This window comes from Rhinopithecus bieti, unplaced genomic scaffold (assembly GCF_001698545.2).
Source record: "Rhinopithecus bieti isolate Rb0 unplaced genomic scaffold, ASM169854v2 scaffold_23868, whole genome shotgun sequence".
Classification (NCBI taxonomy): domain Eukaryota; kingdom Metazoa; phylum Chordata; class Mammalia; order Primates; family Cercopithecidae; genus Rhinopithecus; species Rhinopithecus bieti.
In genome coordinates this window covers 661,941-689,771 of record NW_016811202.1, presented here as the reverse complement: position 1 = coordinate 689,771, position 27,831 = coordinate 661,941, and the positions used below count along the sequence as shown (strand labels likewise).

The 27,831-nt window shown below is 38.6% G+C and overlaps 1 protein-coding gene across 8 annotated transcripts in view; it reads left to right on the top strand.

Annotated features, from left to right (window-relative positions):
- PAK1 (p21 (RAC1) activated kinase 1) overlaps positions 1-27,831 on the top strand; it is a 154,320-nt gene that overhangs the window by 101,307 nt on the left and 25,182 nt on the right. For 4 of the 8 annotated variants that reach the window (XM_017893570.1, XM_017893573.1, XM_017893571.1 and 1 more), the window contains exons 5-9: positions 3,895-3,932; positions 6,045-6,107; positions 21,254-21,373; positions 24,318-24,492; positions 26,549-26,612. In XM_017893570.1, the coding sequence (XP_017749059.1) occupies positions 3,895-3,932; positions 6,045-6,107; positions 21,254-21,373; positions 24,318-24,492; positions 26,549-26,612 (460 nt within the window). Of the gene's footprint in view, positions 1-3,894; positions 3,933-6,044; positions 6,108-19,563; positions 19,624-21,253; positions 21,374-24,317; positions 24,493-26,548; positions 26,613-27,831 lie in introns of all 8 variants that reach the window. The other 4 variants (XM_017893576.1, XM_017893577.1, XM_017893574.1 and 1 more) reach the window with 3 other exon arrangements.

Sequence of the window (27,831 nt, the reverse complement as noted above, 5' to 3'; positions counted from 1 at the left end):
AGGTGTGAGAGCCAAAGAAGGCCTTTCTAATATGTTAAATTAATAGTGGACTAATCTTTTAATTTCCAGGCTCTTTACTCATGTTGCCTCCTTCAAATGGCAGTGTTGTTGGGAAGGTGAGAACCAGGATGAACTAGGGAATTTGAAGGATGCTTTCCCCAGCCAGTATCTGGCTTGTTTCAAGGGCACAGATGGTGGAGATGATAGGCTGCAGCTTCACTCATGCTGCCATGGTGGTGCCCAGGAGAGGGCCATGCATGTGCCCAGCAGTATTTCCTTCCTCTCGTCTGGCCCCACTGAGTCTGTCTCACTTCTTCCATTGAGGGACTGAGTCATTTCAAGGAGGAATTGGGGTGGAGGGCTACTGAGTGGGAAAGTTTTCTAGTCAGGAAATTAGAGTTTATGTTAAAGGAATTTGTCATGGAAACATCAGGTTAGAGACTGTCTTTGAAAACCTCAGTGGCTAAGTCTTGGGAAGGATCTTTCCTGCATGTATGTATGTAGATATGTGCTAGTGGCATGTAAGTGTGTATGTAAGCAGAGGCATAGCCCTATGGGTTTGCATATATTTGGAATTAAAGCCCACTTAAGTATTCATGAACAAAGATAAAGTCCACTCAGGTATTCATGAACGAACATATGTATAAACATACACATTCAGGTAATTATGTGTATGTTCATTCGTGCATGCATATATGAATAATATTGAGTGTGTATGTACAGATACATGTGTGTACATCTAATTGTGTATGTACAAATTTGTGCACATGTATATATATAGATGTATGCCAGAATTTTAATTTTCTGTAAGTTGAAGACTAAGGGCCAACTGTAGGAAAAATTGCATATTTGGCACAGGTTTTTTTAAGTGTCATATCTCTCCTTTCCCTATTTGCCATCCTCTCATACTATTAGTTATGATAATACTACCTTAATTTGTATATGCTCACATGTGAATTACCTCACGTGATTTTTTTTTTTTTTTGAGACAGAGTCTTGCTCTGTCACCCAGGCTGGAGTCCTGTGGTGCGATCTTGGCTCACTGCAGCCTGTGCTCCTGGGCTCAAGTGATTCTCCTTCCTCAGCCTCCTGAGTAACTGGGACTGCGGGCGTGTGTCACCACACCCAGCTAATTTTTGTGTTTTTAGTAGAGATGGGTCATCATGTTGGCCAGGCTGGTCTCGAACTCCTGACCTCAAGTGATTTGCCCACCTCAGCTTCCCACAGTGCTGGGATTACTGGCATGAGCCACTGAGCCTGGCTCCCTCATGTGATTCTTATGATGGCTTTAGGAGATTGGCAGGGCAAGGACTATTATCCTCCTTTTATATACTCAAAGAAATTAATTAGACTCAGAGAAGTTAAATGACATACCTCAAGTGAGTCAGCTGATACATGATGGAAATGTATTTTGACTTGGGCCTTTAACTCCTTTGCTGCCTATGACCCAAACACAATCCTCCATGCTAATTTTTTTTTTGTCAAGTGTTTCTGTTTTTTCAACACCTTTTTTTTTTTTTTTTTTTTTTTTTTTTTCGTTGAGACGGAGTCTCGCTCTGTTACCCGGGCCCGGGCTGGAGTGTAGTGGCACGATCTTGGCTCACTGCAACCCCGCCTCCTGGGTTCGAGCAATTCTGCCTCAGCCTCCCAAGTAGCTGAGACTATAGGCGCACACCACTATGCCCAGTTAATTTTTGTATTTTTAGTAGAGACAGGGTTTCACCATATTGGCAAGGCTGGTCTCGAACTCCTGACCTTGTGATCCACCCACCTTGGCCTCCCAAAGCGCTGGGATTACAGGCATGAGCCACTGCGCCCGGCAACACTTAATTTTTTATGCCAGTTAGTAGCTAATCTAATAGGGAAAAAGTAGATGAGATTGACAACGCAGCTGGGTCTTAGCCCTATTTTGCCAATGACTTATGTGACCTTGAACCAATCTTTTTCCTTTTCTGAACCTCATTTTACTCATCTGTAAATGAAAGTGCTGGAAGTACTTTCTGTTCCGTCATTCTGTGCTTTGGAATTTGATTTTGATATATAGTTCATCACCTTTAAAGGGAGTGTTTACTTATTTTTTATATGACATAACAAGTATACTTATTACCAAAATACCCAATCTTCAAAAATACTAGCAGTACATAAAGTTGGGGGTAGTGCAGTGAAGGCATAGTGTTGTACTCTGCCAAAGTTGATAGTCTTCTGGACAAGAAAAAACAAATGAATTATGCTTAAAGTATATCCTGAATTTATTTCTCCAGAATACTGCTAGCTATTCTGGATTTGTTATAAGAACATGTTGTCAGAGCTTGCCTTATTTCCTGCTGTGTGGGTTCATGATTTGCTGTAGGGTCAAAGAAGCTGTATCTGGCACTTTTTATATGATGGAATTGGGATTGTACATTCTCTGGGCTTGGTTCTTGGTGAGAAATATATTGGATTTGGTAGAATATTTCTCCTCCTCAATTCCATTAGTGGTGAATTGGCAAAGTCAGTTTTTCTTGGACCCATGGGAATTAAAGAACAAAACTGAAGACATTACCTGGTCTTTAAATTTATTTCTTGCTAAGATCTCCATTGGGTCTCTCATATTTTATGAAGTCTAAGATACCACTGATTATAAGATGCACAATTATTTCCATACCAATCAAGGAAAATAAAGCTGCCAATTAAACCATAACATGCTTTTGATGGTAGAACACACCTCTGTTTCAGAGACTTTAATGTGAAAAATGTACCTCTCAGAATCAATGAAACATGGTAATTGCTTCATTGAGGGAGCTTGATTCTATTCTTGGAAAACAAGACCCTACCTTTAATTAGACTTGACAGGATTTATACCTGTCTTTTCCTCAACCTTAGTCCTTTTGTCCCTGTGGGCAGTATATATGGATATAGAAGGATCCTTTATGAAAGCTGAAGCTGGAGACTGGCCATGATTTGGCATGGATGACTCGGGTGGTGCTATGGATTCTTTCCTTTTCTTTTAGAACACAGATTTTCTTAGCTATTTAAGCCTGACAGTGATATAGCTGATGATGTGGATACAGTTCTAGCATAGTATTTAGAATGAGACCAGAATTCAAATCTAATTCCTCTCTTTAACCTGTGTGTACCCTGGACAGATAACAGTCATGTGCCACAACAACAGACCACATATACAATGGTGGTCTGATAATATTATAAGGGAGCTGAAAAATTCTTATCACCTAGTGATTACTTAAGTTTAAAATAAATTTAGTGTAGCCTAAGTGTATACTGGTAATGTCCTACTTAGGCCTTCACATTTACTCATCACTCACTCAGTGACTCACCCAGAGCAACTTCCAGTCCTGCAGGCTCTATTTATGGTAAGTGCTTATGTAGATATATCCTTTTATTTACCTTTTGAACTATATTTTTATTGTACCTTTTCTATGTTTAGATATACAAATGCTTACCATTGTGTTACAGTTGCCTCCAGTAACATGCTGTACAGGTTTGTATCCTAGAAAGCAACAGGCTATACAATATAGCCCAGGTATGTGGCAGGCTATACCATCTAGGTTTGTGTAAGTACACTCTATGATGTTCCCATAATGACAGAATTGCTTGATGACACATTTCACAGAACATACCCTATTGCTAAGCCACACACAACTGTACTTAACATCTCTGAACTTGTTTCCAAATCAATAAAAGTAGATATAATAACAGTACCCAGAGCCATAATGAGGATTAAAGAAGGTGATATATATAATGCATTTAGCATGATATCTAGCCTGTAGTACCAGTCATACTATTACTATTCTCTGAATCTGGCATGTGCTTGACCAGATAGACTTCTTTTTTTGTCAAGAAAGAATTAACTGTAATTGTTTATTGACTAAGTCCCTTGTCTTTCTTCCTGTGCAGATAAGTCAGCTGAGGATTATAATTCTTCTAATGCCTTGGTAAGTATTTACTCTATGTTGATGTGGGCAGATGTGGAGGTAAGGATCAAGACGGTGTGGCAGAGGCAGAGCCTGAGCTGGGAGGCACTCATATTAGTCACTCCTGCACCCTTGGCCTCAGAATTCCTATCTATCCAATAAAGAAATTAGATATAATAAATAGGGGTGGGTGTCCCTTTCAGCTTTAATGTCCTAGAAATTCTTTCTTTGTGATAATTTTCTTATTTTAATTTTATGGATTCATAATAGTTGTAAAATGTTCTAGAAATTCTGGAACCAGAAGATACGGCTTTAGGCTCAGTTTTTAAATTTGTAGCTTTGAACCTTGGGAAAGTCAGTTTGCCTCTTTGAGCTTCAATTTCTTCATCAATAAAATGAGGATGATATACTTTGCCCTTACCTGGACGTGTCTTCAGATACCTACATTTAGAAGAAAATTTCCTCTTTGGTCTATGGAGTCTGCAAAACCAAGATTAGTACTAATTGTTGAAGGGAACAGATTTTATTCATTTAAAGTCATTCATTCTGTCCTCTGAAGGTGTAATGAATGCTTTGACACTCGAATGGATGTTACAGAAATCATGAAGAATTGGCTGGGGATTAAACTAGAGGATCTCTGTGTCTCTCTCAACTTATAAATTCTATTTCCCAGGGCAATTACAAGGATAAAATGTGATGTTGATGTATTTGAAAGGGTCCTATAAATAATAAAATGCGATGCATGTAAGAGAATACTGCCTTTTTTTTTTTTTTAAAGAGACGAGGTTTTGCTCCGTTGTCCAGGCGGGAGTGCAATGGTGTGATCATAGCTCAGTGTAAACTCAAACTCCCAGGCTCAAGTGATGCTCCTGCCTCAGCCCTCTGAATAGCTGGGACTATAGGCATAAGCCACCACACTCAGCTAATTTTTTTTTTTTTTTGAGACGGAGTCTCGCTCTGTTGCCGGGGCTGGAGTACAGTGGCCGGATCTCAGTTCACTGCAAGCTCTGCCTCCCGGGCTCCCGCCATTCTCCTGCCTCAGCCTCCGGAGTAGCTGGGACTACAGGCGCCCGCCACCTCGCCCGGCTAGATTTTGTATTTTTTAGTAGAGACGGGGTTTCACCGTGTTAGCCAGGATGGTCTCGATCTCCTGACCTCGTGATCCGCCCGTCTCAGCCTCCCAAAGTGCTGGGATTACAGGCTTGAGCCACTGCGCCCGGCCCACTCAGCTAATTTTTAAAAAGTTTTGGTAGAGATGGGATTCTCATTTTGTGTTCTCAAACTCCTGGCTTCAAGTGATCCTCTTGCCTCGACCTCCCAAAGTGTTAGGATTACAGGTGTGAGCCACCACACCTGGTTGCCATTTATTTTTTACATCTGATGTCTCTTGTACATAGGTGGTTATGCCATATTGATTTACTAAACATTTGCAAAAGCCCTAGTTTATACTATGCCAGGTCCGGTGTGAATAAGTGACATTACAGAGATGGTCAGACATGTCCCAATACCTAAGAACCTCCCAGTCTCGAGCAGCCAATTCTTCATGATTCCCGTTTGTGCTTGAAGGCACAGACAGACAATTATAGTGCAGCATGCTAACCTTCATGAAGCCAGGGGCTGTTTCTGACTTGTTAATTGTCTTATCATTTGCATCTGGCAAGTCTTGGCATTTGGTAAACATTTACTGAATGAAAGGTTGGATGTGTCAGAGAAAGCTTCCTGATGGTAAAGTCTGAGTTGACTGAGTCAGTTATCTAGAGCAAAGATTAAGGGGAAATGCGGATATTCCACACAGAAAGAGAATAGCATGTGTGTGGGCAAAGAAGTTCATGAGGTGTACTTGCACAGGGAACTGCGAAGTGGTTTGTTATGACTAGAATGTGAATTGTGAAGGAAGTAGAGGTGGGCGATGAGGAGGAGTGGTAGTGGTAAGCGGGACAAATCATGTAGGAGTTTGACTTATCTTAAAGGTGATGAGAAGCTTGAAGAGCTTAAGCAGGAGAGTGGTTAAGTTCTAACACAATACCGAGTCACCATCAAAATACTTTGAACCATGCTTCCACCGTGGGTACTGGTTTATTCTGAGTCATTTTTACACTTATTGATTATAAAAAACAATATTCACATGTTCAGTGCCTTGCAACCTGTTGGATCCTTTCTTACCGACTCTCTGAATCCTCACAGGAGCTTACTGAGGTAAGTTATTATCCTTATAGATGATAAAACTGAAATGGAAAAGAGTTAATGGCAATAGGCATCTGATTCCCAGCCTATACTGCTTTCCCCCGCTTCGTGCTGCCTTTCATCAAATGGAAGAGATGTAATTAAAAGATGGGAAAGAATTTGCAAATACAGGATCTTTGAATAGTAAATTATTGAAGAAGAGGCTCTAAGCCGAATTGTGCTTCGTGGCTCAAATGTCTTTATGCTTTTATGGGAAGAGTGATAGCCATCAATATTGAGTGCCTACGATGCACTGTGTTAAAAACTTTATATAAGCATGATTAGCCTCACAATTACCTATGTACAAAGTATTGTCATCTCCATTTCATAGGCAGAAAAACAGAGTTTCCTGAAGACTTATAATTAGAACCACATTAGAACTGGGGTCTTCTGAATCCCAGTTTAGGTTTCTTTTCACTGTGGCAAGGAACAAAAAAAGATGTCATTGAGGTCTTATAAAGGAGACTGCAGTAAAGCTGTAGCTATGTTGTTTGTTATTGAGGAGGAAGAGCCCTGGGGTTCATGCCATATGGCAGGGAGGATAACACCTGCTTGGTAAAAACTTGTACTGGTTTAGTATCTACAATTAAAACTACTAAGACTGTCAAGGACATTGTTCTCCCTCAATTCAGAACATTTGTCCAGCACTAGCTCAGTGCTCTATATATCCTTACTAGTTTTTTTGTTTTTATTTTTTTTTTTTTTTTTTTTTGAGACGGAAAGATCTCGCTCTAGCCTGCAGGCTGAAGGCACGTGGCCGAAGATTCAGAACCACTGCAGCTCCGCCTCCCGAGGTTTACGCCATTCTCTGCCTCAGCCTCCGGAAAGTAGCATGGAACTACAGGTGCCCGCCGACCTCGCCCAGCTAGTTTTTTGTATTTTAGATAGGAAGACGGCGGTTTCACCAGTGTTAGCCAGAGTGGTCATCAGACTCCTGAACCTCAGTGATCCGCCCGCTCTCGGCCTCCCAAAGTGCTGGGATTACAGGCTTGAGCCACCGCGCCCGGCCTATCCTTACTAGTTTTACATGGAAGAAATGTTTTGTATTATAGTAGCATGTCATTATTTTCCATATTGGTTTCACACAGATGATTCCACTTGTGAAATAATCAAATACAATTGTTGCCTAAGAAATTAAGACTCAGAAAGATTAAGTGACTCACTCTCTACGTTTGACTGAGTGAGTAGTAGAAACCAGCACAAAATTCTGCTCTCCTAAGCATTCATGTATTCACTCATACCCTAAATATTGAGTTAGTATCTTCTTTATGCCAAAGTACAGGTGACACAAAAATGAATGTACACTATCTTAATCCTTGAGAAAAAAAATTAATGATAGACTGGGGAGAGAAGGGCTGCAAGAAAGGCATGAATAATGTACAATGGGGTTATATTTGATGGAGTGATTTACTCTGCTCTGAAGTACAAGGAAGTTTGCAGAGTTCTTGGGCCTTAAAACGTTCGTTTAACAAACATAATCTTAAAGTCCCTTTTAGCTCTAAATTCTGTTATCTGTGGTTCACTGGTCTGAGATCTGACTTTAAGATTCCATGGCATTTTAATGCCTGATTCTCATTTATAAAATGAATAGTTACCACATGATAGGTTCTTTGGGTGCTGAGAATTCAAGGACTAGTAAGATCTCTGCTCTTGGTCTCACAATTTTTGTGATGAATCAGAACATGTAAACAAGGATTTATAATATAGTGTTAGGTGAGCATCAGGTAATGATACCAGGCAGAGAAAAAGGCAGTGCTTTCCTGTGTGATGGACAGCATGAACAAAAGTTGGGTTAAGGATCCAGTATGTTAGGCCAGAGAGCTTGGACTTTATGCTGGAGCTGAGGGAGTGTTTTAAATAGAAGATTGATGTAGTTGGATATGTAATGTCTAAACTAGCATCTTAGATTTCTTTAGAAATTGGATCAAGATAGTAAACTGAATTCATGTGCCCATCTCTCTTGCTATCTCAAATTTCTTAATTTCAGAAAAGATTTCTTAAAAATCAAATTAAAAGCAATGCTCTAAAACAAAAGCATGACGTAAATCAACTGTTGTGAGGAATTCATGGAAGATAGAAAGCAGAAAAGGTCAGATTGATCAGAGCAGAAGAAGCCACAACTTAAAGTATGTGTAAGAGAAGATGCCTAGGAAAATGAAAGTAGCTCCAGAGAAAATGGGCTAAAAGAATGTATACAAGAAGCAGGAAAGAGTCATGGGCCATCTTCAAGGGTAAATTAATTTAATTCTACCTTTGAAACAGTAGGGGCAGCCTCCTCCTTACAGTGCACAAAAGGCAGCGGGTGCATTTGATTCTAAGCTAAAATCAGCTAATTTTCTGGAGAAAGTAAACTGCCTACTTGAGGAAAGCTCTTGCTGTGGGTATAGGGGCCTGAGAGAGAAACACAGAGGAACCTGAGTTAACTGCAATATTCTACCACAGATATAAAGAAAAGGAAACAGGAGAAGTAGCTCTGCAGTGAAGGAAAATACATTAAAGTTTTCTATCCCAAGAGTAAATTTGTCATACTTTCGATACCTGGGAGGAGGGGAATCTCTACTTTTCCATGCCTACATACCCTAAAGTAACACTTGCCAATAACCATCTCTCCATAACTCATGAACAGATCGTATCAGACCTCTATTCAGAAGAGGACAGTAGAAAAACAGACTTACATAAGTTTCAGAAAAACTAATGTTAATTACACTAATCTGTCGTTCACTTATAAATGTGAATGAATAGCCAATGATCTCCAGACATTTGAGAGAAGCACAACATTAAAGAGAGGGACCAAGATAAGGAAAGAAAATTAACCCCAGAGGAAATAGATAATTCAGGAAATAACTTTTTAAAAAATCTAATATTTTCAGAGAGGATCTATAGTTGTTGCATCTACAGAAACACCCTGCTATTAGAGCAACCAGAGGAGGAAAGAGTGTTCTTAGTATTAAAAACATAAGAAATAAATTTATGGCTGGGCACGGTGGCTCACACCTGTAATCCCAGCACTTTGGGAGGCCGAGGCAGGTGGATCACCTGAGGTTGGGAGTTCGAGACCAGCCTGGTCAACATGGTGAAACCCCATCTCTACTAAGAATATAAAAATTAGCTAGGTGTGGTGGTACATTCCTGTAATCCCAGCCACTCGGGAGGCTGAGGCAGGATAATCACTTGAACTTTGGAGGCAGAGGTTGCAGTGAGCTGAGATTATGCCACTGCCCTCCAACCTGGGTGACAAAGCGAGACTCCATCTCAAAAAAAAAAAAGAAAAAAAAAAGAAAGTTATAAGGTTTAAACAACAAATGCATATAAGTGAATAGGGAATTAATGATATAAAATATAAAAGATAAAAAATTTGAGAATAAATGACAATAGAGGGTTGGTCAAGGGGATTCAAGCGTAAGTAGAGAACAGAGGCAGTAGAGTGAAAAAATAAATAATAGGAGAAAAATTTCCCAGCTAGAGAAAGGCATGAGTCTTCAGATGAAGGGCCTATTAATGACCAAGTCAGATAATTGAAAAGAGATCCAAGAATAAAGAGAAAAATCTTAAAAGCTTCCAAAGAGAATATAGTTCATGTCCAAAGGAACATTAGCATCAGACATCTCGTTAGAAATAGTGGAAAAAACAGTAGTATCTTCAGAGGGATGAGGCAAATTGTTTAGAACCAAGAATTCTGTACCTAATCAAACTAATATTTTAACTATAAGGTGTCAATATAAAGATACGTTTGGACACGTGTAGATCAAAGATTACCACCCACAGATTACTTCTAAAAGGCTAAACACCAAATAGTAATAATAATTACCTCTGGGGTTGATGGTGATTGAGAATACTCACTTAAAAATATTTTTATTGGCCAGACATGGTGGCTGACGCCTATAATCCCGGCACGTTGGGAGGCCAAGGTGGGCAGGGCACCTGAGGTGAGTTCAAGACCAGCCTGGCCAACATGATGAAACCCCATCTCTACTAAAAATACAAAAAAATTAGCTGGGCATGGTGGTGTGTGCCTGCAATCCCAGCTACTCAGGAGGCTGAGGCAAAAGAATCACTTGAACCAGGGAGGCAGAGGCTGCAGTGAGCTGAGATCATGCCACTGCACTCCAGTCTGGGTGAAAGAGCGAGACCCTGTCTCAAAAAAAAAATAAAATAAAATAAAAGTATTTTATCCAGGTATTTGATTAAAAAGTCAAGTAGGACTAAAAGCCTTGTAATAAGTAGTTGTCATTCTGCGATCTCCCTTCACCATTGTCTTGGCAATCCCTTTGCATTTTTCTGTTGGTATTCCTACTTTCTCTATGCCATGTCTACATTATTTTTTGTTTACTTTTGAATTTGGTGGAGCACATCCTCTCGTAGATTTAAGAAAGTAAATGGAAAGTAAACATTTAATATCTTTCAGGTCTCAAAATGGGGGGGTTCTCTATGCTACCCTCATGTTTAATTAATAATTTAACTGCTTATAGAATTGCAGATTACACATATTTTTTCATCAGAATTTGGAAAACATTACGCTTTTGTCATCTAGCTTTCAGTACTGCTGAGTCCAAAGCCATTTTATTTCTCCTTCCCTGTATATGACCAATCTTTTTTTCTACTCAGAAAGCTTGTAGGATCATCTTTGTCACCATTGCTTTGAAATTTCACAGTTGTATTCCTATTTACATCTATTTATACTGCAGGGAGCTTTGTGAACTCTTTCAGCCTGGAAACTCTACCCTCAGTTCTAGGAAATTGCTTGAATTATTTTGTTGATGATTTCTTCCCCTTGGTTCTTTTGTTCTCTCTTCCTGGAACCTCCATTATTTAGATCTTGGACTTTTTTTTTTTTTTTTTTTTGAGATGGAGTCTCACTCTGTCACCAGGCTGGAGTGCAGTGGCGCGATCTCGGCTCACTGCAACCTCCGCCTCCCAGTTCAAGCAATTCCCCTGCTTCAGCCTCCCGAGTAGCTGGGACTATAGGCGCACAACACCACTCCCGGCTAATTTTTTTTGTGTATTAGTAGAGACGGGATTTCACCATGTTGGCCAGGATGATCTCGATCTCCTGACCTTGTGATTTGCCCGCCTCGGCGTCCCAAAGTGCTGGGATTACAGGCATGAGCCGCCACGCCCAGCCCTAGATCTTGGACCTCTTAAACTGATTCTCCATTTTTTAAAGGATTTTTCCTCTATTTTCCTTGCGTTTGTTTTCTGAAGAATTAGGAGACTTCCTCAACTTCATCTTTCAGTCAATTTAATTTTTCATTTCTGTTCTCATGTTTGATTTTCAAGCACTTTTTTATTTTAAGAAAATATATAGCATTCTTATTTCCAGAATTGATATATTTTCTTCTCTTAAGGAAGTTAATGATAGGCTTTCTTTGGGTGTTTTTTCCTCCCTGTTTAGTCTGGTTTTTCCAGGTGGCCCTTTGCCTCATTTGTTTTGGTTTCACACTTTTATGTTAGAGGTTTTCCTTGCATATTCAGAGGTCTGCTCATATTTATGATTGGGGTACTAAAAAGCTCACTAGAATTTTAAGCTCATGGGTGGTAAACAATTCAATACTTTTAATAAATTTGTAGAATTGTGCCACCATCACCTGAAAAAGTTCCCTGGTACCCTTTTACCATTTATTCAAACTCCCATGCTCAACCCTAGGAAACCACTGATCTGCTTTTGGTCTTTGTAAATTTGTCTTTCTAGACATTTTATATAAATAAACTCATACAACATGTAGTATTTTGTGTGTTGCTTCTTTTACTTAGCTTTGAACTTTATGTTGTAACACGTATCAGTATGGTGTATTTCATTTATTGTTATGTCCAAATCTTATTCCCTTGTATGGATACATTACATTTTATTTATCTTTTCGGTTTTTTTTTCTTTTTTTGGAGATGGAGTTTCACTCTTATTGCCCAGACTGGAGTGTAATGGTGTGATCTCGGCCCACCGCAACCTCCGCCTGCCGGGTTCAAGCAATTCTCCTGCCTCAGTCTCCTGCGTAGCTGGGATTACAGGCATGCACTACCACGCCCGGCTAATTTTGTATGTGTAGTAGAGACTGGGTTTCTCCATGTTGGTCAGTCTGGTCTTGAACTCCCGACCTCAGGTGATCCACCCACCTTGGCCTCCCAAAGTGCTGGGATCACAGGCGTGAGCCACCGTGCCCGGCCTTATTTATCTTTTCATCAATTGATGTCTACTTGGGTTGTTCCCACTTTTTGGTCATTATGAATAATGCAGTTATGAACATTCACGTACAAGGTCTTGTGTAGTCTCATTTCTTGAGAGTATATACCTAAGGAATGGAACTGCTGGGGCATGTGGTTAACTTTATGTTTAACCTTTCGAGGAACTGCCAGACTTATTTCCACAATGCTGGCCCATTTTACATTCCCACCAGCAGTTATGAAAGTTCCAGTTTCTGCATATCTTTGCCTGTCCCTGTTGTTGTCTGTCATTTTATTATAGTCATTTTAGTGGGTGTGAAGTGGTATGTCATTGTGATTTTATTTGGATTTCCTAATGGATAATGGTGTTGAACATCTTTTCATGTGCTTATTGGCCATTTATATATCTTCTTTGAAAAAATGTATTTTCTGTTATTGATCTGTAATTTAATTCAACTCTGGTCAAATAGTATATTTTATGTGATTTCAGTCTTCTTAAATTTATTGAAATGTGTTTTATGCCCCAGCATATAGTCTATCCTGGAGAATGATCCATGTGTAGTTGAAAAGAATATATACTTTGTAGACATTGGTTGAAATGTTCTTTATATGTTGGTTAGGTCAGTGTTTTCCTTTATCCTTGCTTATTTTCCTTCTAGTTCAGTTAATTATTGAGAGTGGAGTAGTGAAATCTCCAACTAGAATTAAAATTGCTAACTATAATAGAATTGTCTCTTTCTCACTTTAATTCCAGTATCTCTTGGTTTATGCAAAACTGCTTTGTTAGGTGTACATATGTTTGTGTTGTTATATTTATAATTGTTATAATTGATAGAATTGGTATATCAGTTGTTTTGACTTTTTATCATGAAATGTCTCTGTGTCTCAAATGATACTTCTCCTAAAGTCTTTTTTTTGGTGTTAATATAGCCACTTTGGCTCTTATGGTTACTGTTTGCATGGTACATATTTTCCTACTGTTTTGCTTTCAGTTTATTCATGTATTTGAATCTATAATGTGTCGCTTGTAGACAACATATAGTCAAATCTTTTTTTCTTTTCAGTCTGACAATTTCTGCCTTTTGATTGGGGTATTTAGACTATTCATGTTAATGTAATTTTTGTTAGGTATGGACTTAATGTTTACCCATTTGCTATTTATTTTCTGTATGGATTCTGACTTTTTCTATTCCTCTTTCACTGCCTTCTTTTGTATTAATATTTATTTATTTTTTTACTTTGCATATTTCTTTTTTTATTGTACTTTATGTTCTAGGGTACATGTGCACAACGTGCAGGTTTGTTACATATGTAACAAACCATGTTGGTTTGCTGCACCCATTAACTCGTCATTTACATTAGCTATATCTCCTAATGCTATCCCTCCCCCCTCCCCCACTATATTAATATTTTCATTGTGTCATTTAAATTCTTTTTTAAACTGTATTTCTTGGTGGCTATTTTATGTCTTATGCATTTTAATTTATTACAATCTACTTGACATTAATAGTAACTGAATTCCCAATATATCTTCATTCCCTGCCCCTTCTTTGTTCTGTTACTGCCATTCATTCATATACACGAATGTGTATGAATGTGTGTATGTGCGTGTATGTACTGTATATGTTGGAAGTCTAACAATTGCTTTATACAATTATGTTTTTTAAAGAAGTTAATGGAAGAAATAACAAAAAGTATTTTTTTAGAGTGTTCCATGTTAATCTACATATTTACCATTTCCTCTGCTCTCCGTTATTACTTGTGGATTTGAGTTACTATTTGGTATTACTTCCTTTCAGTCTGATGGACTTCTCTGAGTATTTCTTGTAAGTCAGGTCTGATAGCAATAAATTCTCTTTCTCTGTTAATCTGGAATGTTTTCATTTCATCTTCATTTTGAAGGATAGTTTTCTTGGGTATAGATTTCTTGATTGGCAATTTTTTAAAATTTCAGCTGTTTGAATATGTCATCCCACTGCCTTTTGGCCTCCATTGTTTCTGATCAGAGGTTTTATTTTATTTTAAAATATACTGATCAGCAGTCAGCTGTTAATCATACTGATTGGCCTTGTACGTGATGTCAGTTTTCTCTAATTGCTTTAAATATTTTCATGTTGGCTTTAGCTTTTGGCAGTCTGACTGTGCGTTTAGGTGGTCTTTTTTTTTTTTTTAATTTTTCTTTTACTGAGACGGAGTCTCGCTCTGTCGCCCAGGCTGGAGTACAGTGGTGCGATCTTGGTTCACTGCAACCTCCTGAGTTCAGGCAATGCTCTTGCCTCAGCCTTCTGAGTAGCTGGGATTTCAGGTGCGTGCCACCACACCCAGCTAATTTTTGTATTTTTAGCAGAGATGGGGTTTCACCATATTGGCCAGGCTGGTCTCAAACTCCTGACCTCAAGTGATCCACCTACCTCATCCTTCCAAAGTGCTGGGATTACAGGCATGAGCCACCGTGCCCAGCCAGGTGTGAATCTTTTTGTGTTTTTCCTACTTGGGATTTATTGAGGTTCTTGGATCTGTAGATTAAATATTTTTTATCAAATTTAGGAAGTTTTATCTATTCTTTTTTTAAATATTTTTTGGCTTTTTTTTTTTTCTTCCTCAGAGACTCTTATTATATGTATGCTGGTGTGCTTTATGTTGTTCCACAATTCTTTGATGCTCTGTTTTTTACTTTAACTTTTTTACCTCAGTTCTTTATATTAGATAATTTCTATGGGTCCATTTTCTTTTTTGTTGTTGTTGTTTGAGACAGAGTCTTGCTCTGTCGCCCAGGCTGGAGTGCAGTGGCACTTTCTCGGCTCACTGCAACCTCTGCCTCCTGAGTTCAAGCGATTCTCTTGCCTCAGCCTCCTGAGTAACTGGGACAACAGGCACGTGCCACCGTACCCGGCTAATTTTATTTTTATATTTAGTAGAGATAGGGTTTCACCATATTGGCCAGGCTGGTCTCAAACTCCTGACTTCATGATCCGCCCACCTTGGCCTCCCAAAGTGCTAGGATTACAGGTGTGAGCCACCGCACTCGACCTCCATTTTAAAATTCATTGATTGTTTTGCCATATAGAATCCCTTGTTTAGCTCTCTGGTGAGTTTTTCATTTGTTATTTTATCCTTCAACTGCAGTATTTCCATTTGGTTCATTTGAAGTAATTTCTACTGAGAATTTGATTCATTGTTGTTATGCATTCTTTTAACTCTTAAAACATTGTTTCTTTTAGTTTTTTGAATGTATTTATATCTGAGTTGAAATCTTTATTCTCTAAAGCCAACATTTGGGGACATTCAGAGAGTGTCTGTGGATTGCTTTTTTCCCCCTAGGGCATACTTTCCTGTTTCTTTCTATATCTTATGATTTATTGTTGAAAATTCAATATTTAGATAATATTCTGTACCAATTCTGGATACTGATAGCCCCCTCCCCAAAAAAAGTTGCTAGCTTTTTTGTTTATTTGTTGGTTTTTTATTATCTTACTAGGGATAAATCTGTGAAATAGTCTCTATCTGTGGTCATTGATTTCATTGCTTAGTGTTTGTTTTTTTGTTTGTTTGTTTTTTTGTTTGTTTGTTTGTAGTGGTTTTGTTGTTTTGTTTTGTTGCAGCCTGGCTTTCCAGAGATTGCTTCTATGTTTGCTTAGCTGAATCTTTAGCCAATGATTTGACAGAGATGGTGCTCAAAAACTTCAACTTTGTAAGGCTTCTTTCCTCTACTGATGGATCTGTGTATAGGTAGGGGAGTGCATTTACTGTTTAGGCCTTTTTCAAGTCTGTTCCAGCTTTTACTTTCTGTTGGGCTCTTTTTAATCTTTTATGTGCGTGCACACAGCCAGGCATGTGTGATTAGCATGAGGCTTTTCTAGTGTCTGCTGTGCCTGTGAACAGCCTTAGCAGAAATTAGTTTGCCCTACTCAGGACTGTAACCTCAGGCTAGTAGAACTGCATAGTTGGCCCTCTGCCACTACCATCTTTGGAAGTCACTTCCAATGACAGTGCCAATGGGCCTGGGCATTGCCCACATCTCCAGCAGAAAGTGAATATTCTTGGACTATGCAGTTATACCCTGGTCTGCCCTGGTGGAACCCCCACACTTCTGGAGTTGGGGCTGGGATGGAGGGGAGCATCCCTTACCCAGAATGCCAGAGATTCTATTTTTAACCCAACGTTCAGGAGTTTATCAGTCATGAACACTTCTCAGTATTTTGTTGACCTTTGTTGGATTTCCAGGGAACTGAAATGGTTTTTGTCAATATTGTCCAGATTTATAGTTGCTTTTTGGGGAGAGGATTTGCCAGTCTTCTCTCTCTGCCATATCTTGCAGTCTGCTTATAATATTTTTAAAAAGATAAAAGACATATTATTCTGGGCTATAATAAAAGATGCATTAGAGAAGGCAAGACTGGGTGCCCAAAAAGCAATGAGGAAGACTTGTAAAGGATTTGTAAAGGTAAGAGAATATGGTGCCTAAGTGAAAGCAGTGGTTATGAGGCTAAGGAACAGAGGGTTTAATGGAAAGAACTTCTTGAATCCTGATACGGTTTGTTTTCCATTTTACCATACTGCTTCTCACGGAGTGGGGAAAGGATTTTATGTTTCGTCAGGTATCAATCCTTGGTCTCCCTATCCCAAGGAAAAGTATCAAGTTGATCTTGTTGTAGGGTAAGCATAGTCTTCCTACTGGGACAGAATGCTTGGTGAACATGCACTGGCTACCATCTCCTCTCTGGGTTGGGTTGTCACATTTCAGTGGCCGTTTTCAATCTGTTTGCATTATATCATTCCGAGCTGCCCAGAGCCTTCAGTTTTGATTCCAGTACCTAGTCATTTTCTTCTTCACTATTTTTCCTTGACCTTAAAACTTCTATTTGATCAGGCAGCAGCCACCCAAAATTGCCTTAGGATATAGTCTTATCCTTGACCATCTTAGCTGAACCATGGAGCCTTCCCAAGGTGGTTTTTTAACTGGCCTATCTGTAATGAGAGCTGGTTTTGATCATGTTGAAGATATGATAAAGCAAACAAACTCTTATAAGATGTGAAAAAAACCATCAGACCCACTAATTTTTACTGTAGAATGTAGGCTAATGGTTTAAGTCAGTAAATAGTACAGTTCTTTGCCATTTTGGTATCTTCCTTCACAATCCTGTTCCCGTTATCGCCACTTTTTCAATTGTTGAGTGCCCCATCATTTAGATATTTCATTCCAGTTTATACTACTATTGGATAAGACATATTCATTTAGCAATCCTATACTGAGCACTTTCTAATCATCTGGCCAACATCATTATCATAGCTAATATTTGAGTATTTTAAAAATGAATTTTACGTAGCTTTATCTCATTTAACCTCACACTAACACTAAAGTAAGTACTAATACGGGCTGTATTTCATACCTGAGGAAACTGAGAGTTAATATCTTACCCAGAACTCATAGTTTGTAAGTGATAAAGGCATGATTTGATCCTAAGCTAGTTGATTCCAAAATGTCAGTTTTTAAGTATTATTCTATCCTGCCTGATAAAACAGACAGTTCAACATAAAACCTTAACAATTGGAGAGAATTATAAAGTAGCCAGTGATATTGTGTTAGTACTTCTAATGAAGAAGAAAAAGAAAAAAGAAGGAAAATCAAACTAAAAATTGATATCAGTGGAAAAGTACATAAAGTATATTCCAACAGAGGATGTTTGAGATCTGTCACTAGAAGAACAATTGAGGAAGTTGCAAGAAAAATGAACTTACAAAGTAGTTACAGACAAAGAAGTTTCCATGTATTTATTCCTTATTGTCATCCGGTAGTATGCTAAGAATATACACCTTTAAGCAAATGCCCAGATTGCAAGGATGTAATCCAGGGTACTATTCATACATTTCCGTAATAAAGAAAACCCAAACTGGTAGATGAATTTATATAGAAACACCTTTAAAATATTGTTGAACAGTTGATGCTATCTGAAGTTAAGATGTAGGTTCTTAAATTAGTAACATTTTTGTTCTACAGTGTTTTGGTTCTAGTATCTTGTTTTAAAAAAGGAGACAGTATTATAGATTATAGTTAATATTCTTTGCCTATTTGCAGTAGAAAACTTGCCTGTGATGAATATTTTTGTATTTAAGGCAGTGGAGATGGTATATTAGTATATGTTTGAACATATGAGGAATAAAAGTGCTATTCATACAACATTTCAGGAAGTAATAAATTTGGTACTCTTTCTGAAAGCTTTGAATACTCTATCAGATTATACTTTAAAAGAACTGAGAACGAGGAACCCTTGAGTTTGTTAGAGTCATAGGTGCAAAATTTTTTTGGTGCTTTTCACTATTCTGTTATAAAATAGGAATTTGTATTTTATTGCCATTGATTAAAAAAACCTTTTCTCTAATTTGTGAGAAACATCTTAATAAAACACTTTGAAAAGAAAAAAGTGTATAGATTACATCACTGTTCTACTCACAGTCCTCCAGTGGTTTCTTATTCTAGGTGTAAACTCTAAAGTTATTATTACCGCCTCTCTGACTTTACGTAATCTGGTTCCCAACTAACTTTCTGACCTTGTTTCTTTCCTTACTTCCGCTTACTGACTTTGTTACAGCCACATAGGTAGAATTCCTAAGGGTTGTGGGAACACACCAAGCATGTTTCTGTCTCAGAGTCTTTAACTTCTTCCATCTGCCAGGAATATCCTTTTCTCAGCCCCATGGCTTGCTCCCTTAATTCATTCAGGTCACTGTTATATGACATCTCATTAGAGAGGCTTGCCCATGCCTATGGTATCTAAAATAGTATCTCCCCACCCCCTCAACCAATCTCTGCTCCTATGTGGAGCAGACACTTTGGTGATTGTTTTTTACTTTAGTCTCTTCTAGAATGTAAGTTATAGAACCAGAGGCTTTATCTGTTTTATTCTTTATGTAGCCCCAGAGCCTAGAATGGAGCCTGGCACACAGTGAATGGATGGATGGATGGCTAGATGGGTAGATGGATGATGAATTGTGGAATGTGTGGCTTTTGTTTGAAACAGAGATTTGTGATTATTAGACATAATGATAATTTGATTCCTTACATCTTTCTAGCTCTTTACCATTTTCAGTGATTTTATGTTCACTTTGCCTCATTTCATCCATTTAATGGCCCTCTGAGGTAGGCAGAAAGCTGTAGTCATTATCCCTATTTTATATATTAAAAATGTGAGACTTAACTTAGACCCTTGCCCAAGGACACAGGGCTAACAAGTAAAAATCCAGGTAATAACCTAGACCTTTCTCTCTCTGACAGATGTTAATATCACTGCCCAAAGCTATCACCTATGGAAGACAGAATCTTTTACTGAGGAAGGTGATGAAATCCCCTTCTCTACAGTTTTATAAAGCAAATAAACCTAGTGTTTATAGTATACATCAGGGGAGCTCCAGGGCTACCTGATGATGAAGAGCCTTGCTGAGTCAACTTTATTCCCACGTTAGGTTTTTAGTTAAATTTTGTTGACTAGTGGGGAGAAAATAAATTAGAGCAGAAAAATATCGAAATACATATTTTGACAGGGAAAGAACCTCTATTGAGTTTTGGAACTGAAAACGATTTAAGGTCATCCCTCAAATTATAACACTCCTCTTCCTTCACATTCCTCAGGTGATTAAACTTCAAACCAAGAGGACAGATTTATTACCTGTGGTCACCACAACTGCTTATATATGCCCAGCACTGTCAGTTTTTAAGTTATGCTTTGTGCTGGAGGCCCTATTAAAGTCTATGAGAGTGCCAGTTTTTCCTACTTTTGTATGTCAAATGTGGTAAAAGACAGTCTCCCACAGTCAGTAGCTCTAGTATATTATTCCTTAGTTCTTCCATTTATCCCGTTATTCTGACTCTTGACCTTCCTCTTAGGAGGCTCCAGGTGTCAGGCAGGAGGGGCTCTCATCCTCTGTCTATCTCCTATACCAGATGGTCACTACTTTAGGACATGGACCATCTTTTTCATCTTTGTACATTTATGTCAACAATATCTATCACAGTCTTACTGAGCACAAAGTAGGTGCTCTGAAAATACCTGAAACTATTGAATTATGTAGTATATATTAAAAGATCCCCATTGCCTCTCTAGTTCTTTGCTGACCAAATGATAGAATCATTTGATCTCTGTCAAAAATCTCATGTTTTGGAGGCACTTTGTCTCTTAATTCTGTGTAATAAACAGTAATGGTATGCTATTTTTGCCTGGACCTGCCCTAAAACCTGCCACTCTTGGCCCAGCTCTGTTACAGTTTGCATGGGGAAATCAGGTTGTCACAGATTGTGAGCAGATCTAATTAGTGTTAAGTTCCATTCCAGGGTAGGGCAGAAGCTTAGGGAAATAGTATCCAGTCTGGGGAGAAATTCATTGTTCTCTTTAGACAACATGATCCTGATGCTAATGTTCTTTATCTTCAGGTTGAGGTGAGGACCCCTGGTGATGTAATGGGTCCAGGAGATTTTTGCTAAGAGAGGAAAAGGACAGTCAAAAGCCTGTTTAGACTGCCATTTACCATATCAGGAGAGAGTAAGAAATTATAACGATGAATTTTGAAAAATTAGAAACTTTTGATCCCTTCCCTACATTTCATACTTTATTTCCTATTCAGCATGGAGAGCAAAATTCATAGAATAAGAAGGTACTGTGAGCTTGTCTTCAGGGGTAGGGTTGGGGGAGAGGCAGGTAGAAAAGCTGTAAGCTAGCTTCCCATTCACAGTTAGGCTTTGGGTGGGAGAAGGAAGCTCCAAGGGACTGAGTGGATAGTGATGGCTAAGAGAAGAGGGAGAAACAGATTGAGTTTCTGAGACTAGCTACACGGAGGTGAGAGCTTGGAGGCTAATGTGGATTTCAGAAGGCGTATCAGGTTGGGATTTCTCCCTGGGGGGTTTGGTGATCCTGATAGTTAAGTTCCATGGCAGCTGGACCAGATGCATCTTGCTTTTCTTCTTTGCACAGAATGTGAAGGCTGTGTCTGAGACTCCTGCAGTGCCACCAGTTTCAGAAGATGAGGATGATGATGATGATGATGCTACCCCACCGCCAGTGATTGCTCCACGCCCAGAGCACACAAAATCTGTGAGTCTTTGGGACCTGGACAGTTTTGTGATTTATTAGAGTAAGTGGGGAGAGGGAGGAGTTGGTGCTAAGACCTAGAAATTTAATATTCTGGTAGAGGTCCTTAGATTTTGGAGCTGGTGAAATCACTGAACTACCTTGACTAAAGGTACTTTCTGTATGATTAAAGACAAAAAATGGTGTATTTATTTATCATCGGTTTGCAGATAGTCCCAAAGTGTCCTATGTAATTGATGTTTATACTAATCCAGTCTTGGTTTGCTTAGCCTGTTCTCCACAGATAGGACAGGAAGATATACAGGATTGATGCAGGGACAGGAAGATATACAGGATTAGTGCAGGACAAACAAATTATTCCAGTCTCCAGGGAAGCAACAAATTGTCTTGCTACAGATCTTTTCTTCTCTGTTAAATATGCAGCACTCAGCCTCTTAGAGTATTATCGATAATACTGAAAGACCCAAGAGAATTTATAAATACATTAGCGCTATTAATATACTGGGCATCAGGAGTACATTTTGATGCCGGATGTTGGCAATGATTTCTATTTAACTTTCTTTGAGGTTCCTGCATCTGAGAATAGCCATAGTCCCTTTACCCTTGCTTTGAAAAATCTAGTCTCTGTGCCTTTTACTTAATTTTTCATCACTGAGCACTGACCTGCCATCAGATGATACTCTACTAGTGTTTCTTTGTTTAGGTCCATAATGAAGGAACCATCTAGCACTTCTGTGATCTTGAAAAATAAATAAATAAATAAAAAAGGGCTACCTCTGGAATACAGCATTCAGGGAGGTGTTCAAACAGAAATTGGCTGAGTGACTATTGGAGATGCTGTGGAGGAAATCCAAAGGAATTATATGACCTTTTAAGATGAGAACTTATAAACAGAATCTGTGGAATCATCTTCTCTGTAGGTCACAAAGTTACCTTAAGGGAAAATGGGCTTCAAAATGGGAGAGTTGTTAACACTGATATGTTTTTTTTTATTTGTAGGCATGTTCATTTAAAACATTTTTTTTCCCCACTAAACCATGAACACCTCAAAAAGTAGAGGAAATCTATATATATGTATTTCTAGTGTTTAACATAGTTCTTGGCACCTGCAGAGGTGGGTAAATATCAGAGGACAGTAAATATTGAATTAATTAATTAATTAATTGATCTTCATAGCATTTCTTTCTAAAAGGGTATTGTTAATTCCTAATTTATAGAAGAAGCATCTGAGATTTGGAGAGGTGAATTGATCTGCCCAATCTCTTAGTAAACTAAAGAGCCAGGATTTGAAAGCAGGTAATTAACCCCAACTCCAGGTTGTTTTCCACCATAGCACAGTGGTATTTTTGTGTGTACAAACCTGTGCTAGGAGCCAGAGAAGGAGACTATTAGAGAAGGAAAAGGCAAAGTTTCTGTCTTCAAAGAGACATGTCAAGACAGGCAAAAGAGGATAAGGCATGAAAGTATAGGTTTAGATACCTGGGATATAGTTTGTCTACAGGTACAAGAATAGAAAATTGAGAAATCGTTATACTAGAGTAGTAATCAGGAAAGAAACCATCACCTCTGATCTCAGTGTCTTGGCTTATTGCTGTTCCCACTACTGGAAAGTTCTCTCCCATTTCCACCTATTTTTTAAAAGCCTCTCCAGTCAAAAGGTAGCGTGGTCAAGCAGTCCAAGGTGCAGGATTTAGTAGGCTTTAGTCTCTGTGGAGCCATGGGTTTGAGTCCCACTGCTGCAAATGGCTTTGCATCATCCAGATAAATGATCATCATAGATAAATGATCCTCTGTTCTTTGTAGAAACCTATCCGTCCTTCAGGATCCAGCTGCAGGATCCTGTTTGTTTATTTATTCCATCAAATATTTACCTGAATGCTTGCTTTTTTTCAGTAAATGGTTAGATGGAGAAACTCAGGGATGAATGACCCACATTCCCTGTCCTTTTACAGTTTATGGACTATCCAAAAGATAATTGTGATATTTTTATGATAAAATCTGATAAATACGTTGAAGCATCTCCTAGGAAAAAGTATAACTTATGATCACTTCTGTACCTCAGTAGTATATAGCTTGCTCATTTTTTTATAACGTGTATCACTTTCTGCCTTGTAGTTATGATTTTCTCACCTCCTTTATGAGAATGAGAGGATGGGGCAGCATTTTGTAGAGGGTGAGGCAACAAGTAGATTCTCAGTAAATGTTATATAAATGAATGAATAGGACATTTAATATTTTTAAAAGGTAAAGTTTGAGTGCTTAATGTCTGCTGGGGATGATTCTGATTACCTAACATATTAATCAGTTTACTCCTACAGCAACCCCAAAGATAAGTATCATTATTATCACCACGTTATAGATGAGGAAACTGAAACACAGAGAAGTTAAGTAACCTGCCCAAAGTCAGGCAGAAGGTAAGAATAAGAGTTGGGATTTTAGTTCAGGCAATCAGGTTCCAGAGTCTATGTTCTAAATCACCACACTCTACTGCCTCTTGATGAACAACAAAAGTAGTTCCTTCCCTGCAAGGGTTCAGGATGTAAGGAGGGAATAACTCAATAGAAGTTGGTGTTGTGCTAGTAATGCAAAGTGCTGTGGGAATACAGGATATTTCTTTTAGCTTGGGGAAGCATAAAATATTATAGATGAAGGGGATCCTTATCTAATAGAATTGTCTTTAACTAATTTCTTTTGATAGTTGTCTAGCCTCTATTGAATATCTTTAGTGCTGAGACTCACTTCTTTTGTTTACAGTGAGAGTACGGAAGGCCATTTTACCCAGAATGGATGGGCTTGGACACAAAGGAGGAGTAATACAGATTTTGACATAGGAGAAAGGATGAATTTATTGGGGTTTGCTCTGTGGATGTTCTAACCTCACATCTAGGAGAGGTTCCCCTGTGCTAACAAAAGCTGGTCTTGCCAAAATTTTGCCCTAATAATGCAGGTATACACACGGTCTGTGATTGAACCACTTCCTGTCACTTCAACTCGGGACGTGGCTACATCTCCCATTTCACCTACTGAAAATAACACCACTCCACCAGATGCTTTGACCCGGAATACTGAGAAGCAGAAGAAGAAGCCTAAAATGTCTGATGAGGAGATCTTGGAGAAATTACGTAAGGAATTTGTCGCTTTCTGAACCTTTCTTTGCTTTATGACTGGTCAAGCACAGAGATTTCCTGGTCGTAGGCTTGGTCCATGCAGCTGGCTGGCCATGCTTGGTACCTTAGCCTCAGACTGCTCTCCACCCTGCCTCTGCACCTATGTTCCCTGTCTCACAGCCCTGGTTGGATACTATGTTAGGATGGGGATGTGGTGAGAGAGTGTAGATAGCTCACTTTGAGGGCAGGGTACTCCTCACCCCTAGGCATGTATTATAGAGATGACAAATAGTTTTTCTCTAATGAATTGACTAGAATGCCATGTTTGAGAAAGACTGAGGACCTAGTGGAAAAGGGCGCTGTGATTGATTATTGATGTTTTGCCATTGATCTAGGAGAAGACAGATCTGCCATCTTGGTTGTAGGAAAAGAGGGAAGGGAAGTTAACATTTTATGTATCAAATGACAAGCAAAATATTTTCTTGATTTTTTAAAAATTTAATTCTCTTATTAACCCTGTGAAGAAAAGTGTTGTGATCCTAATTTTTGCTATTAAGATAATCTGAGGCTCAGGGAGGCTAAATATCCTGCCCCAAATCACACAGCTAAAAAGTGACAGGGCTGAGGTTAGAACACAGTTTTTGTTCCTGTAAGTAGAGCATACTGCCTCTTGCTGTCAAGTGGAAACTTCCATTTTACTTTTCTTTAGCTGCCAGAAATGGGCGTATGTTAGGGTAGCTTATTTCTGTGTTTCAGTAAACTGCAGGAGAATTCATATTAGAAGGAAGAACTAGGTTGCTCTGTGGGCTTGGAAGAATCATTTGACAAGGGCTTTAATTTATTCACTGTGTCTACTTACTTCCAAAAAGGATTCAATGTGACTGATATGGCGATGTCTGCAAACTGGCATTGCTTTCTGGTTCTCTAGTTCTTCCTGATTAATTCCTATATGACTTTAAAACAAATTTTCACTGTTTTAAAAATTGCCCTTTTCTGGATCCCTCATAAAATGACAAAGTAAGAAAAGCCACTTACCTAGTCATCTGTTTACTCCTATATGTGGTCTTGTTCTCTAAACCAGAGTTTTGTTTTGTTTTTTTTTTTAACAATAACATTTAGAATTATGATTCAGAATTAAGACTTGGCCTGGGAGTTAGGACACTTGAATTGAAGCTTCTGCTCAACCACCCACTGACTTGTCTTAGGCAATTTTCTACTGTTCTCTAAACCTCATTTTCTCATTTTAAAATAGGGATGTTAATACTTACCTCATTTGCAAATCTAATGAGGTAATATATGTGAAAAGTACCAATTCCTAGTAATTGGGTATTAATGGAGAGTACAGTGGACCGGGAGACTAAAAATGAAGCTCCTAATCTTAGCTCTGACACCAATTTGCTGTGTGACCTTGGGGAAGTATCTTCTTTCCTTCTGTGGGCCTCAATTTCTCCATCTCTAAAATACAAGTTGTAAAACCCAATGGAAAACCTCTATGTCGTTGCGCTTGAAATATTCTTTGTTGTAAACATCTTCTCTACTTTATCTCTCTGGCTTTTACTTAAAGTAGAAATCAGTCCATATGTTACCTTTCTGAAGCTTTTCCAGTCTTTTTTTTTTTTTTTTTTTTGGTGCCTCTTTCTGTACCCCTTTGGTATTTATCATAGCAATTATGTTTTCATGGAACTTTATGCTTACTTATCTGTCTCCTCCATGAAATTGACCTTCTAGAGAGCAGGAACTGCCTTGACTGTGTCATATCTCTTCATTCCTAACACAACATATGGCTTGGTGCGTATTAAATGAGTAAATATTTACTGATTGTATTAATTAAAACATGAATGACTTTTAGGAGTTTAGAAATGGAATAGCTTGCTGTGAATCAAAGCAGTCAAGGTGATGAAACTTTTGGTTGAGACTTACGGGGGAAAAACTGAGGGCCTCTTTAGCATGCTTTTTGGCTATTGGAGGTAGTTCTTTAACCCATGCCAACTCCAGGGTTTGGGGAAATGTGGGACCTTTTTTGTATCTTGATTTGGGAAAAAATGATTCATGGTCTCTGTTTCTTTCAAAGGAAGCATAGTGAGTGTGGGCGATCCTAAGAAGAAATATACACGGTTTGAGAAGATTGGACAAGGGTTAGTAGGGGCATTTTCTTTCCCTGGAGAAATGACTTTAAAGTGTGTATGCTGGCATATATGATTTTGCTTTTATTTTGCCTCTCATAAACCTTGTTCTTCTTTCTCCACTTCACCCCTCACCCATCTGGAGTTGTTATGTTAGAATGACTTCAGATTTGGCAGAATTGCGCTTAATATGAGAGATGTGCCATTAGCTGACCATGTGGCTAAAAATATCCCTGCAGTGACAGTGAGAGAACGATTTTTTTCTTAGCACAAAACCAGCTTCCCAAATTATAACTCTGCTTTTCTGGATGAACCCTGTTTGTCCTAGTACTGAGCTCCAACAGCACTAATATAAAATGGAAGACCCAGAAATACAAACCCTGCTACTAGTGTGATAGGACCTATTTTTCTAGGTAGATGCCAGAATTTATCCATCTGGCATTCATCCTTCTCTGTATCTTGTATGCTGCCCTCAGTGTAATGAATTCAGCAAATCTTAACTGAGTTCCTATTGTGTGCTAGGCACTATGAATTCAGAGACAATCTGTGCTTTCAAGGACCTCAAGTCAACAGAAAAAGATAGGCAAACAATTGTATAGTCATATGTCGCTTAACAAAGGGGATATGTTCTGAGAAGTTCATCCTTAGGCAATTTTGTCATGTGAGCATCATAGAGTGAACACAAAACTAAATAGTATAGCCTACTACACACCTAGGCTATATGATGTAGCCTCTTGCTCCTAGGCTACAAGCCTGTACAGCATGTTACTGTACTGAATACTGTAGGCAGTTGTAACACAATGGTAGTTGTATATCTAAACATAGAAAAGGTATGGTAAAAATACAGCATAAAAGGTTAAAAAAAAAAGGTGTATTTGTATAGGGCACTTACCATGGATGGAGCTTGTAGGACTGGAAGTTGCTCTGGGTGAGTCAGTGAGTGGTGAGTGAATGTGGAGACCTAGGACATTACTGTGTACAGTACTGTAGACTTTATAAACCCTGTACACTTAGACTGTACATTACATTTATTAAAAAACAAAGTAATTGTGCTATGACGTTGTAACTGCTACAGTGTTACTGGGTGATAGGAATTTTTCAGCTCCATCATAATCTTATGGGACCACCATCATATGTGGTCCATTGTTGACTGAAACATCGTTATGTGACACATGACTGTCCTGTGTTTTTAAAGTGTTTGGCTGTTATTTTGAGTGAAAGAAGCCAGATA